The 12,764-nt window shown below is 34.9% G+C and overlaps 4 protein-coding genes across 14 annotated transcripts in view; 2 read left to right on the top strand and 2 right to left on the bottom strand.

The window, feature by feature from the left end:
• Positions 1–267: 267 nt before the first annotated feature.
• On the top strand, positions 268–2,120 carry Mul1 (mitochondrial E3 ubiquitin protein ligase 1). The gene is made up of 5 exons (XM_018030599.2): positions 268–586; positions 760–965; positions 1,057–1,241; positions 1,304–1,502; positions 1,565–2,120. Exons 1-5 carry the CDS (start codon positions 482–484, stop codon positions 1,890–1,892), a joined length of 1,023 nt encoding a protein of 340 aa, XP_017886088.1. The 5' UTR covers positions 268–481; the 3' UTR covers positions 1,893–2,120.
• Positions 2,121–2,963: 843 nt separating this feature from the next.
• On the bottom strand, positions 2,964–5,329 carry Ctu1 (Cytosolic thiouridylase subunit 1). Of its 2 annotated transcripts, none has more exons than XM_018030595.2 (7): positions 5,243–5,329; positions 4,422–4,500; positions 4,106–4,337; positions 3,916–4,034; positions 3,648–3,836; positions 3,369–3,573; positions 2,964–3,291 (listed from the first exon to the last, which is right to left on the bottom strand). In XM_018030595.2, exons 2-7 carry the CDS (start codon positions 4,467–4,469, stop codon positions 3,038–3,040), a joined length of 1,047 nt encoding a protein of 348 aa, XP_017886084.1. In that variant the 5' UTR covers positions 4,470–4,500; positions 5,243–5,329; the 3' UTR covers positions 2,964–3,037. The 2 variants fall into 2 exon arrangements, with proteins under 2 accessions (XP_017886084.1, XP_017886085.1); XM_018030596.1 differs by lacking the exon at positions 5,243–5,329 and adding an exon at positions 4,574–4,665.
• On the bottom strand, positions 4,526–5,334 carry Sf3b5 (splicing factor 3B subunit 5). The gene is made up of 2 exons (XM_018030598.2): positions 5,243–5,334; positions 4,526–4,980 (listed from the first exon to the last, which is right to left on the bottom strand). Exon 2 carries the CDS (start codon positions 4,967–4,969, stop codon positions 4,712–4,714), a length of 258 nt encoding a protein of 85 aa, XP_017886087.1. The 5' UTR covers positions 4,970–4,980; positions 5,243–5,334; the 3' UTR covers positions 4,526–4,711.
• A 227-nt stretch (positions 5,335–5,561) lies between these two features.
• Cdk12 (Cyclin-dependent kinase 12) overlaps positions 5,562–12,764 on the top strand; it is an 11,613-nt gene continuing 4,410 nt past the window's right edge. For 6 of the 10 annotated variants that reach the window (XR_003389639.1, XR_003389638.1, XR_003389640.1 and 3 more), the window contains exons 1-8: positions 5,562–5,650; positions 6,362–7,688; positions 7,763–8,892; positions 8,975–9,402; positions 9,487–9,683; positions 9,757–9,961; positions 10,037–10,305; positions 10,599–10,772. Coding sequence is in view for 7 of the 10 variants with exons in the window: in XM_018030587.2 (XP_017886076.1) it covers positions 6,370–7,688; positions 7,763–8,892; positions 8,975–9,402; positions 9,487–9,683; positions 9,757–9,961; positions 10,037–10,305; positions 10,599–10,772 (3,722 nt within the window). In the remaining 3 variants the exon portion in view is untranslated. Of the gene's footprint in view, positions 5,651–5,950; positions 6,086–6,361; positions 7,689–7,762; positions 8,893–8,974; positions 9,403–9,486; positions 9,684–9,756; positions 9,962–10,036; positions 10,306–10,598; positions 10,773–11,026; positions 11,305–12,764 lie in introns of those variants that run through there. The other 4 variants (XM_018030589.2, XM_018030588.2, XM_018030585.2 and 1 more) reach the window with 4 other exon arrangements.

Raw genomic sequence — 12,764 nt, 5'->3', positions numbered from 1 at the left:
ATCTGTTTTGTTAAAAAAGGAAACGAACATACCTGGCTCAGGGTCAGGCTCAGGATCAGATTCGAATAGACCCATTAGTACGCCGCTTCAAATTGGACACGATGATGAGAACAATATTTTAAAACAGATTAAATAAATAAATAAGCCGAGCGTACGCGGGATAAATCTGAGGGATAAGTACTAAAATTCCAAGCGCGCGAACAGGTTAATCAACTTAATGCAGCGAAATGAGTAAAATAATTTTAGACGCCATCTACTCATATCACATTTTGGACAATTCTGACAACTTAATAGACGCAATTGCTTTTACGTCAGACAGCGATTGCATGCATCATTTTATTTTTGAATTTTCAACAAAAATCACGCGTTCTATTAATCAAATATGCCGTCAAAATGAACTCGTACGAGCTGGACGATAATAAATAGTAATACCAAAGATGAACAACCCTTCGTCTTGGAGCTTTAAAAATATAACCTAGTCATGGATTATTTAGGTGAAATAATAGCTCTTGGAATTGACAGTGTCATTTTCGGTGTCTGTTTGAAACAATACTTTCATTGCAAAAATGCAATTACAGCTGTCAAGGTATATAAATTTGTTATTATAAAACTTATTACTTAATGAAGCTATTTTGTAACTAACCTTGCCATATTTTTCAAATTTACATATTTTGTTATACATAGAAGTTATCTTTATAACAATAATAATATGTATAATATTTAAAAGTACATTCTTTAAAATATTCAGTTTCTCTGTAGGGTGCAGAGTTTCATGAAGTTGGTCCACAATTGGAGGACCTTGTTAACAATACCTCTGATAATAAGATAGGCTATATAGCTATTAGAGGCACTGTAAAACCTTTAGGAAAACCATTAAACAGCATCAATAACAGAAAGTTAACTGGTGTGGTACAAAAGCTTAAAATCAAAGAACATGTTATAGCTAGAACTACTGCTGGTTTCTGGTATTATTTTTATTGATGATGAATAGAAAACTATGTGTATTCATCTAAAAATATCTTGAAAATTAAAAGAAAAACTGTTGTTCACAAATAGGTCAGATCAGGAACGCACTATTCATAAAGTGTACAATACTGTACCATTTGCTTTACAAGGACAAGGACAAGCTGTAGAAATATTGGAACCATTATCAGCAGATATCTTAGATCTGGATATGGTATCTAACACTTTTGAACCAACTGTACCATCCTTTGCAGATCACTTATGGGGTTTTTTCACTGGTAAATAAAAATAATTGTGCAACGTGTTACAATATAATACCATCGATTATTATGAATTTCAGGTGTACGTCAACGCGGCTTGCAATCTACCGAAGAGTTACTCCGTGAGGGTGCAGTAATCACAGGGATAGGTGAACTGTCAAGAACAAAATCTAAGATCCTTGCATTACAACCGCCATTAAATGGTACACCATTTTATTTGACAAGCATGTCAATTAGCTCCTTATTTCGAAAATTGAACGAACGTAAAAAAACATACAGGTAAGTTGGATATTTCTTTTAAGTAAAAGATATGGCTTTAAGCAAATGTTTATTATATGTAGGTTATTATGTATAATGTTTGGTGCAATCGGAATGCTGATCGGTGGTATAGTTCTTCGACGTTATTGGAAAGACAGGACAGAACAGAGAATGGCGGAAGAACTTAGACAATCTCTAGCAGAATCTCGGAAAGAGAGACGGCAAAGAGTAAGAGACACTGATCTTAGAGATGATCAGTTGTGCATCATTTGCCGCACGAATCCTCGCGAAATTATTCTTCTTCCATGTGGGCATGTCTGTTTATGCGAAGACTGTGCAGATGATATTACTACCAATTGTCCAATGTGTAGAACGCCTATTGAACAAAAAGCTGCCGCATATATCATCTAACATTGATTAGGTATGACTTTCTTGAAATACATTGTTGATTAATATTGATGCCTAATAGAAATAAATACCTCTGAGATTGAGAAAGAGAATACATATGACGTGAACAGAATAAAACATCGCGATGTACGCTTAAGGAATAAAATAATTGTTGCAGCAGGTTCAAAATCAATGCAAATGAAACTATCAACTCATAAATTAATAAATTTCTTTTAATAATGTGTGCCAAGACTTCGTATAAGACATACATCTTTGAAAAATTGTTTTAAAACTCCAAGTTTTTTAATTTAGTCTTTAAATTACTCTCGCATTTTTCACTTTTCTTTTTGTCACTCGTGATGGAATCCATGACTCGTTTAACTTTAGTCGATTTCCCAATACCGAGTTTTGGAAGTCCTCTGTTCAAACCTTCCAACATAATACAAGCTTTACATATTTCTTGGCTAGAAACGAATCCACAACGAGAACACTTTCTCCGTTCTGGTAATTTAACATTTTCTTTAATCTGAAGTGTTTCCCCTATGAAGAAAAAGTACATTTATTAAGTATTATATGTAGGTTATTATGTATAATGTTTGGTGCAATCGGAATGCTGATCGGTGGTATAGTTCTTCGACGTTATTGGAAAGACAGGACAGAACAGAGAATGGCGGAAGAACTTAGACAATCTCTAGCAGAATCTCGGAAAGAGAGACGGCAAAGAGTAAGAGACACTGATCTTAGAGATGATCAGTTGTGCATCATTTGCCGCACGAATCCTCGCGAAATTATTCTTCTTCCATGTGGGCATGTCTGTTTATGCGAAGACTGTGCAGATGATATTACTACCAATTGTCCAATGTGTAGAACGCCTATTGAACAAAAAGCTGCCGCATATATCATCTAACATTGATTAGGTATGACTTTCTTGAAATACATTGTTGATTAATATTGATGCCTAATAGAAATAAATACCTCTGAGATTGAGAAAGAGAATACATATGACGTGAACAGAATAAAACATCGCGATGTACGCTTAAGGAATAAAATAATTGTTGCAGCAGGTTCAAAATCAATGCAAATGAAACTATCAACTCATAAATTAATAAATTTCTTTTAATAATGTGTGCCAAGACTTCGTATAAGACATACATCTTTGAAAAATTGTTTTAAAACTCCAAGTTTTTTAATTTAGTCTTTAAATTACTCTCGCATTTTTCACTTTTCTTTTTGTCACTCGTGATGGAATCCATGACTCGTTTAACTTTAGTCGATTTCCCAATACCGAGTTTTGGAAGTCCTCTGTTCAAACCTTCCAACATAATACAAGCTTTACATATTTCTTGGCTAGAAACGAATCCACAACGAGAACACTTTCTCCGTTCTGGTAATTTAACATTTTCTTTAATCTGAAGTGTTTCCCCTATGAAGAAAAAGTACATTTATTAAGTATATTACATACTTATAACTATATTTAAAAAACATTGCAATACGATTTACCAGAGTGAATTATATCCAATATGGATGAAGGTCTAGTTTTTTCCAAATCTTTAAGGAATGTTCTCGCATGTCCTCTATATGCATTTGGTGCGAACACACACTCTGTTGAAAAGTATACCAATTGCTTAAAATATGCGTACATAACTATTTCTTTTTCATATGTATATTTAAGTGGTTTACATCTTCTTATACAATCTGCTCCTGCCTGTATTATAAACACATATGACGTGGAATGATTCTTAATCGTTTTTATGAAAATAGCCTATTCATTGAACTTACAGTAACAATTGAAGTACATCTTTGTAATCGTGCAATATCACCCCTTAAAATATTCATTAAAACTGTTTCCGCAATGTCATCAGCATTATGACCCGTTGCTATACAATCCACACTTAAAAGAGCAGCACCTCTATCTAATGCTTGTCTTCTGAGCACACCACAAAATGTACAATTATTCTTTTTTCCAATCTATAATGGAAAAAACAAAAAAGAGAAAATGTTAAAAATTGTAGTATGAAGATGTAATTATAGTTGTAAAAATATATACTTGGGCCACAATCTCATCCATTGTCCATCCATATAATTGTTTATAAGATAATATTTTTAATGGCAATCCATAGTCCTCTTTATTTTGTTGAACTGTTTTCAAACTATCGTCTCTGTACCCTAGAATTATGAAGATTCTTCAAACCGATTCATTTTCAACATTTTGATATTATAGTACCATGTAACAGTACCAGTAATTCCTTCATCAATGGATAATAAGAATAAATCAATTCCATACTGATATTTGTCATTCAAAGTTTTCAAAACATATGCTAGTACTGTAGAATCCTTTCCCCCTGATGCCCCAATGGCAACTTTGTCACCAGGTTTAAACAATTTTCCTTTTACTATTGTATAATGAATCTCACTTTCAAAAGCAAAGAAGAAGCATTCTTTACACAAGGCATCAGCAGTTTTAGGTCTCTACAATCAAATATATTTATCATTTATTATCATATTTTGATCAATTTTTTAATATTAACAAAGCCAAATGATCATTTAACTTACTTTAAGAATAGCATCTTTTCCACATTTTGTTGAACATGGAGTGGGCATTTTGTTGTATTTCACACTGTTGTCTTTATCACTAGATTAATATAATTGTTTACAAATTGTTTCTAAACACACTTTTATTTACTTATTTAATCATTCATATTTACAGATATGATTCTAAGATATGACAGTGGCAACTTTTATTTTTGTACCACGATTATGAAAAAGATCTGCAACTTATGCAAAAATAATACAAAATTGTCGGTCACGCAATGATACGCATAAATTACACGTTTTCCTTGTAGTTAATCTTCTGGCTTCTCTGGTGGCGGGCCACAAGGTTGTAGCATTTTCTCCATAAGATTAAATCGAACACGTGCTTTTGCTTCGTTTTCGGCGATAGCAAAGAAATTCAATAGATCATAATGTCCCATGTAGGAACTGCATGAATCACGATGCTGATTTACAAGCCATTCGAATTTGGTTGTATCAGCATGACCTGTACCAATGTATTTTGACTGCAGATGCTCTAACTGACTGTGAATATTATAACGTTCTCCCATGTTCCAAAATTCTAATAAGAAATTAAAGATGGCCTGTAATTTTATGTTTTCAAGCTTTTTTCACGAGCGTTTCTATTTCTTGCTTTCCGACTCACTACAAACACCCGCAACGCCAACCATAAGCAGAGAGCGTCCCCGTCAGTTTAGTACAATATATAATACTGAATTTTCATGTATTTGGCAAGAGAATAAGTTCTGATATAGCAATATTGTCTTCACAATTGTTACAAACAAATTTCACTTATATAAAATTAATAATGAAAGATATCTTACCTCAACTAATTGCATTAACTGTCTAATAATGCTCAATATTCTGCAATGCGTATTTCGCCACGAGAGTGCAGCACTTATCACTTGTTACGTCAGACAATAATGACGTGCTAATGGTTAATGGCTTCTACTTACTAGAGCTACCTTTATGAGAAAGCCAAATACAATCCAAAGAAAATTCATGAGATATGATGCATCGGATAGTAAAACTCTAAAAATATGATTGCCTGAACATTTGATTGTTGCGATAGCTATTAATTTTTATTAAATTTCATTCGTGGCCTACGAAAATATGTGTTGAAACTGTTTACGGAGCAACGAACGTAACCATTTACATTCTTCGCTACGTTGGACCAGCTCGATGCAAAGGAACCCAACATTCAGCGTGATATCACGAGATTTATATTGCACGTGAGTACCAATATCCACTCATCAATTTGATCCCGTTAAAAAAACGGTAACTAACTTTCTTTTTACGAAAACTGGGCAACTCCCTTGCCACCCAGTTGTTAACAATGGCGGCTACGTTAGGTCGACCGAAAAATTCCTTTCTTTCATATAATCTTTGATTCGACGAGTGATAAGTTTGTATACTCTACATTTTTGTTTTCACATCGAAAATAGAATACCTCACTAGAAATCACTGCTTCATTGCATTTGATGAAAAATCGTGGTGTTCGAAAATACTGTTACGTCGACTAATCTATACATGTGCATGTTCGTGTGCTTTCTTACATGCGTAAATCGTGTGCGTGCGTGTTATATCTATGATTTGTATGGAAGTATTGAAGAACATAGAAATAAAATAATTATATTCAATCGTTTTTTATATCAGTCAATATTACAGTAAGTATGAAAAGTGTTTGTTATTTGTATGTGAAAATTAAAGTCCTTTATTCAGTGGAATTAGATACAAAGAACACGATTGCATTTTTATTCGATTATCTTCGTTATATTTTTATAAACGAAGTTTTTTATGTATGTGTAAGTTTGTATGTTCAGTTTTACAAAGCAGTGTAGGTAAAAAGATTTGAATTTTTAAACAAACATTACTTTATATGCTGTAATTCTACAAATTAGTAACGTCAATTACGTTTATACTAATGTGTTTTTGTATGTTAGTAGGTGACATGCCTAGCAGCCGCGATATTGAACGAGCTGAACGTAATGGAAGATTTCGATCTCGCAGACGAGGTAGTACTAGCAGTGATATAAATCGACATAGTTTTGACTCAACTGACAAGAAGCATAAAAGGCATGGAAAAAACAAAGCTTCTGGTAAAAAGAAGAAAAAGAGATCAAGAGACAAGTCTGTAGAGAATGTTCCGACTGTAGCTTCTTCGATTATTAAACCTTTGGTTGAGTACTCAGATGTGAGTAGCGAAGATCTATCAGAACCAGAAGCTGGAGAAATTCAATCAGAAGATAGTAGAGGTAATAGCTACACGGATGGAGAAGTACCTGATCCACAAGTTTTACAAAGACGTTACTATGGAGGGAGTCCAGTGCGTGCTCTTGGAGCATCTCCTATTAGTCTTTCACCGTCACCACCAGCTCAACACAGACATACCAACAGACATTATTCACCAAATGAACAACAGCCGACATCAGCGATGCATGGTGGAACGCCTGAATATGAGGAAGAATCCAGACGATATGCGAGAAGAAAAGAAAAGAAACATAAACGAGAGAAGAAAAAGAAGAGAAGTATTAGCCCTTCATCTAGTACAGGAAAGAAAAAGAAACGAAAGTCGAAGAGGCATTCTCATAGTTTGAGCCCACATCACATCGCGGATGAAATTATTATAAGTCCGGAACACGAGAAACCTGTAAGAAACTGGTCGGAATCTCCGCCTTTGCCGTTAAAAGACAGTACCTCGCCCATATCGCCTGCGACACCTCAAGAACAAAGATGTATGAGCGATGTAGAACTCGAAATGTCGAGGCAGCCTCGCAACGTAACTCCTCCTCCGCTTCCTCCGAGGCCAACAGAATCTCCTCATACACCTTTGTTACCTCCAAGGACAACAACGCCAGAAAGTAATAAAGCAAGTTTATCCATAATGAAACATACACCTGAAAGACAAAAGCATAGTCCGAGTATTCATCCTCGACGCAACAGCGTTAGTCCAGGTCCGACTATTAGTTCAAGTCGCAGGAGACCTCACAGTCCAAGCCCGCCATCAAGACGAAGGGACCATAGTCCAGCAAGAAGAAGAGATTTCAGTCCAAGTCCAATGGTGCACAGACTTAGGCACAGTCCCAGTCCCTCCACAAGGAGAAGGGAGTTTAGTCCGAGTCCCGTGAGCCATCGACGCAGAGAGCCTGTTACTTCTCCATCGAGTAAACGTAGAAGACGAGACGAATCTGAGCGTCGACACAGACATCATGAGAAGGACAGAAGAGATAAAAGAAAGTCAAGATCAACCAGAAGTCCCCCTGGAAACAGGTATTGTGTATTATATAAAACGATCAAGTTAATTTATTTTTCTTCCACAAATAAATTCATTTTATTATTTTCAGATTGCATTTACCCCTTTCTCGTTCGCGATCACGTAGTCCCGCAAGATGGCGAAAATTACAGTCACGTTCAAGATCGCGATCGCGAAGAAGGAGTCGTACTCCGAAAAAATCTCGTTCTCCTAGCAAATCACACAAATCGATCAGGAAACATAAATCAAAGAGTCCGCGCCCTTCGAGGATTCCTTCTCCATCTCCTCATAGATCCAGAGCAAGGAGTCCATCAAGCATCACTGCTAGAAATCTTCGAGTACAAGCAAAGATTAGTGAGACTAGTTTGTTTGCTGAACTTGTGAAAGATAGAAATATGAGGGAATTAGCATATAAAAAGTTACAAGCAGCCAAGGAGAAGGCCGTGAATCAGGATGAAGTTCAAATCATAGAAGGTAACGACGAGAAAGACGGTAGTAATGCATCATCTGAAAATAAAAATTCTGCTGACAATAAGGACAAGTACGCAAATCATAAAGAACAGTTGAAGACACCAAACGAAAATATAAAGCCTGTTGATCTTGTGGATATTCCTGTTCCAATGTCGGACGATAATGGGAAAACGCCACCATTACCAATGACACAAAGCGTTAATCCGCCAAACGTAATGCCTGGAACTAATCAGTATCCTCCAACAATTGTATATACTTCACCTGTAACAAGTATATCTAACAGTTGTCCAATTGCTATTACGAACAGTCCAAATTTCCCAACTGTTACAAGTGTACAACCACCACCATTGCCACAATCTGAACCTGCGAATGCAACAGGTTTACCACAAGTATCTATGCCAGTGCCTATTCCTGTACCAGTACCTGTACTTCCTAATTTATCCGTTCCACCACCGCCTATACCGATACCGGTTCCAGCACCGACTACGGCCATATCGAAATTTAATCCTCCTAACAATCTAGTTCCTCTTAAATCAGTAGACCCTCCTAAACCTCCTATCGTGGCATTTAAAACTAAAAGTTTATCAAGATTACCATTACCACCCGGTATCAATCAAAATGATTTAGAGAGTATAGACTCGCCGCCAAGTCGATCTCCTAGTCCGCCTAGTAAAGCGCAAATGAAATTCCCAGCTTCAACCTCAAAGCCACCTCAGAAGAAGGGTATCAAAGACTTGCCTATGCCACCTGGTAAGTTGATTTATGATAATAATTCATGGAATTTTTATTTTACGAAACAAATGTTTGTTCATTATCGTTATTTGATTTTTAGTTGTTCCTGGATCAGAAGATTTAAGCGGGGAAGACGATCCAAATGCAACACCTCCGCGTACGAAGATCGAACGTGTTCCACCAAAACCAAAATTGAAGAGACCAAAAATTTTGAAACGCAGAGGTTCCAGAAATTGTCACGCACCTATGTCGGCTTCCAGTGGTAAAGATTGGGGAGAACGCTCGGTCGATGTGTTTGAAGTTATAGCTCAAATAGGAGAAGGTACTTATGGACAGGTGTACAAAGCGCAAGATAAACGAGACGGTGCGCTCGTTGCCTTGAAGAAAGTTCGTTTGGAAAACGAGAAAGAGGGATTCCCGATTACGGCAGTACGTGAAATCAAAATTTTGCGGCAACTTAATCACAAGAATATCGTTAATTTAAGGGAAATAGTTACTGATAAGCAAGATGCATTGGACTTCAGAAAGGTAGTTAATGTATATTATGTTTAAAATAAAACTTAAAATCGTACTATTAACAATAACTATTAATAATAAATTACGTATTTACAGGACAAAGGTTCATTTTATCTCGTGTTCGAATACATGGACCATGACCTGATGGGTCTTTTGGAATCTGGTATGGTTGATTTCAACGAAATGAATAATGCGAGTATCATGAAGCAGTTATTAGATGGATTGAACTACTGCCACACTAAAAACTTCTTACACAGAGACGTCAAATGTTCTAACGTATTGATGAACAACAAGTATGTAAAGTTATTTATAAATGAAGAATCAAAGTTTGTGTGCAATAATCATTTAATGATATAACTTCTTTAGAGGGGAAGTCAAGTTAGCTGATTTCGGACTTGCAAGATTTTATAATGCTGAAGATAGACAACGTCCCTATACGAACAAAGTGATTACTTTGTGGTATAGGTCACCAGAGCTATTGTTGGGCGAAGAGCGTTATGGTCCTGCAATAGACATATGGAGTTGTGGTTGCATATTGGGAGAACTGTTTGCTAAGAAACCACTATTTCAAGTACGAAAGTTACAACAAACAAAACTATTTTTGTTGCAAAGGAAAAGAAATTGGAATTGTCTTTTTCCTTCTTAGGCAAATACAGAAATGTTGCTGTTGGAGACGATTTCCAGGATTTGTGGTACACCGACTCCTGCCGTTTGGCCTTCTGTGATAAAATTGCCATTATGGCATACATTGAAACCAAAAAAGTCACATAGAAGACGTTTACGAGAAGATTTTTCGTTTATGCCAGCTCCAGCTTTGGATCTTTTAGACAAAATGCTGGAATTGGATCCAGAGAAGCGGATAACAGCTGCTGATGCACTGAAAAGTGCCTGGCTGAAAAATATTCAACCTGAGCAGTAATGTTTCCTTTTTTTTTAAATATCTATTCTACTTAAATTAACGTTAGTTGTGACGCATGTTGATACATAAGTCATTTTCTGTGTTGAAACTTAATTCGATAACATACTTTAACTAAACTAAATCTTTATGTACATGAAGTACGACTTTGTTCATCAAAATAGTTAATTGTTTCATATAAAAGTTTAAAATGAATAACAAAAATATTGAAACTATGATTTTAGTAGTTTTTTATGTAGGAACTGTAACCATTCTTTTTCTCATAAAACTTTATTTCTTACATCAAATCTAGGATGCCAGCACCTCAGCTTCCTACCTGGCAAGATTGTCACGAGTTATGGAGTAAAAAACGGAGAAAGCAATTACGTGAACAACAAGAAAGCTCTGCTGGAAGGATGCCTCTTCTTCCTCTTCCAAATAAAGGAGGTCCCCATAAGGCTATTGAAGATCTATCCGATGTCGGGGGGTGAGTAGTCGTAGAGAGACATATTCGCACAAACTGGGACGCGATCCAGTACTGACCAGATACTAATTGCTTACACACGTAGATGGCTGTGTACTGCAGTTGTGCTTGGCATTTATTTTTTCTTTAGTAAAATGCGTTGTTGGAGAATATTATTTAAAGAATGAAAAAAAATATAACTGTTGTAGTATCTTATGTTTCTCATCGTCCGTTGTGCATGTGACTTTCAATAATGGATAAAAATAAGTTAATTTTAGTTTTATTCACAGTCGTTCAAACACGACGATGGCTATAGTGCAGAACAATGGAATATAGGCACACGAAAACGTACAACGTTCTGTTTTCATGGGTTCGCTACAGAGATAACGTTTCTAACTACATATACTCCTTTTTTTAAATATGTGAACACATTTCGAACGCATGTATTTAAAACAAAATAGTATAAAACAATCATGGCGATATAACCGTAACATGTTATAATTTTTCATGTATGCATCTTCATGTACAGACAAGTACATAATGCATTAATAACTGAAAAAAATTGTGTATGATTGTAAATAAAAAAGGATTAAAATTAATGGAATCATAATGAGTTTTATTAAACTTCTTGAATGAAACATCTACAAGCGCATGAAACGATAAATGAAATGAACGAAGAAACGCTGTGAGCAATTATACGTTTTATAACGTTTGAAGTCTTGGAGTGTAAATAGGTCGAACGGATATTGAGAAGGAGCTGTTGGAAGATTGGAGATAACTGGGAATATACCAAGCCAAGACTAAAATGTGAATGTGTTCACAAGAGATATTTGTAATCATGCCACATCGATATTTCATTTCATTTGCGTTGATTCAGTTTATTTAAACATTCACATCTATAGATTAGGTATATATTTTTAATTAATCATATTTCCGCAATTATGTTACATAGTTCGTTATTGTGTATTGTAGATATTCCTTCGTGTGTTTCAATATACGGATGGCAATATTTTCTATATTCGTTAAGTATTTTCATGTTTTTGCATGTGTTTTGTACCAATGCCATTCTTATAATGAAATTAATGATTCAGGCGAATTTAATGTATTGTCGTCACAAATGTAATATAATTTCGCATTACTGTACTATACGAATATTTACTAAAATCTCCATAGGCGTTCGCCTAACATCTTTACGGATAATGAATTTTTGATGTTGTATTAAAATATTTTATCGTTTCATTTGTTTAGCACTTTTAATGTTTTCTATATTTTAATTTATAAACTAAGTAACTATAATATATCCTTTGAACAAATCGTGACTGACGATGAACACTGGGACCTTGGGGATGAATTAAAACCAATGTACAGTGTACATGATAGTATACCCTTTGAAATATTCATATTTATAAGTATATGTTATTTTTCTACTTATTCCACAATAACTCCAAATATGCATATGTTAATTTTATGTAGAATGTATGAAAATAAATAAGAATTATCTCACATGTAGTAAACTAAAATAGCTATAAGTGTTTCACTCTGTGAACATTAAACAGCATTGACTGATCACAGGGTGATGGAAAGGTTCATGCAGTTGATCTTCAAATAAAGTATATCATTACGACCTTCATAGTTTTACGTTCCATTACTATTTCTAAACATTATAATTGTATATTCACTTTACAATAAATTTGCAAAAATATTTATCGCACGTAATGTATGTGTAAAAAAGGATAATGTGGAGAAAATTTATATAAGTGACAATCAAAGATCAGGAGTAGCGATCAAAACAAGCGTAATAAATAATGCAGCATTTATTAAAAACTTGTATAGCATAATCTTATGAAATTTCATATTGTGCTCAAATTTTTGAGAGTATGTTTGCACATGTGCATACTATGTAAACGATAACGAGATACAAAAATATTATATGTTTATCTAAAGTATATAATTTTATACAAATAATACACAATCCTGTTTTTTTGCTTCTATATATACAAGTGTATCTAATATCTC

The sequence above is a fragment of the Ceratina calcarata genome, unplaced genomic scaffold (assembly GCF_001652005.2).
Source record: "Ceratina calcarata isolate Rehan_Ccalc_2016 unplaced genomic scaffold, ASM165200v1 scaffold53, whole genome shotgun sequence".
Lineage (NCBI taxonomy): Eukaryota > Metazoa > Arthropoda > Insecta > Hymenoptera > Apidae > Ceratina > Ceratina calcarata.
This window is presented reverse-complemented; position numbering and strand designations above follow the sequence as displayed.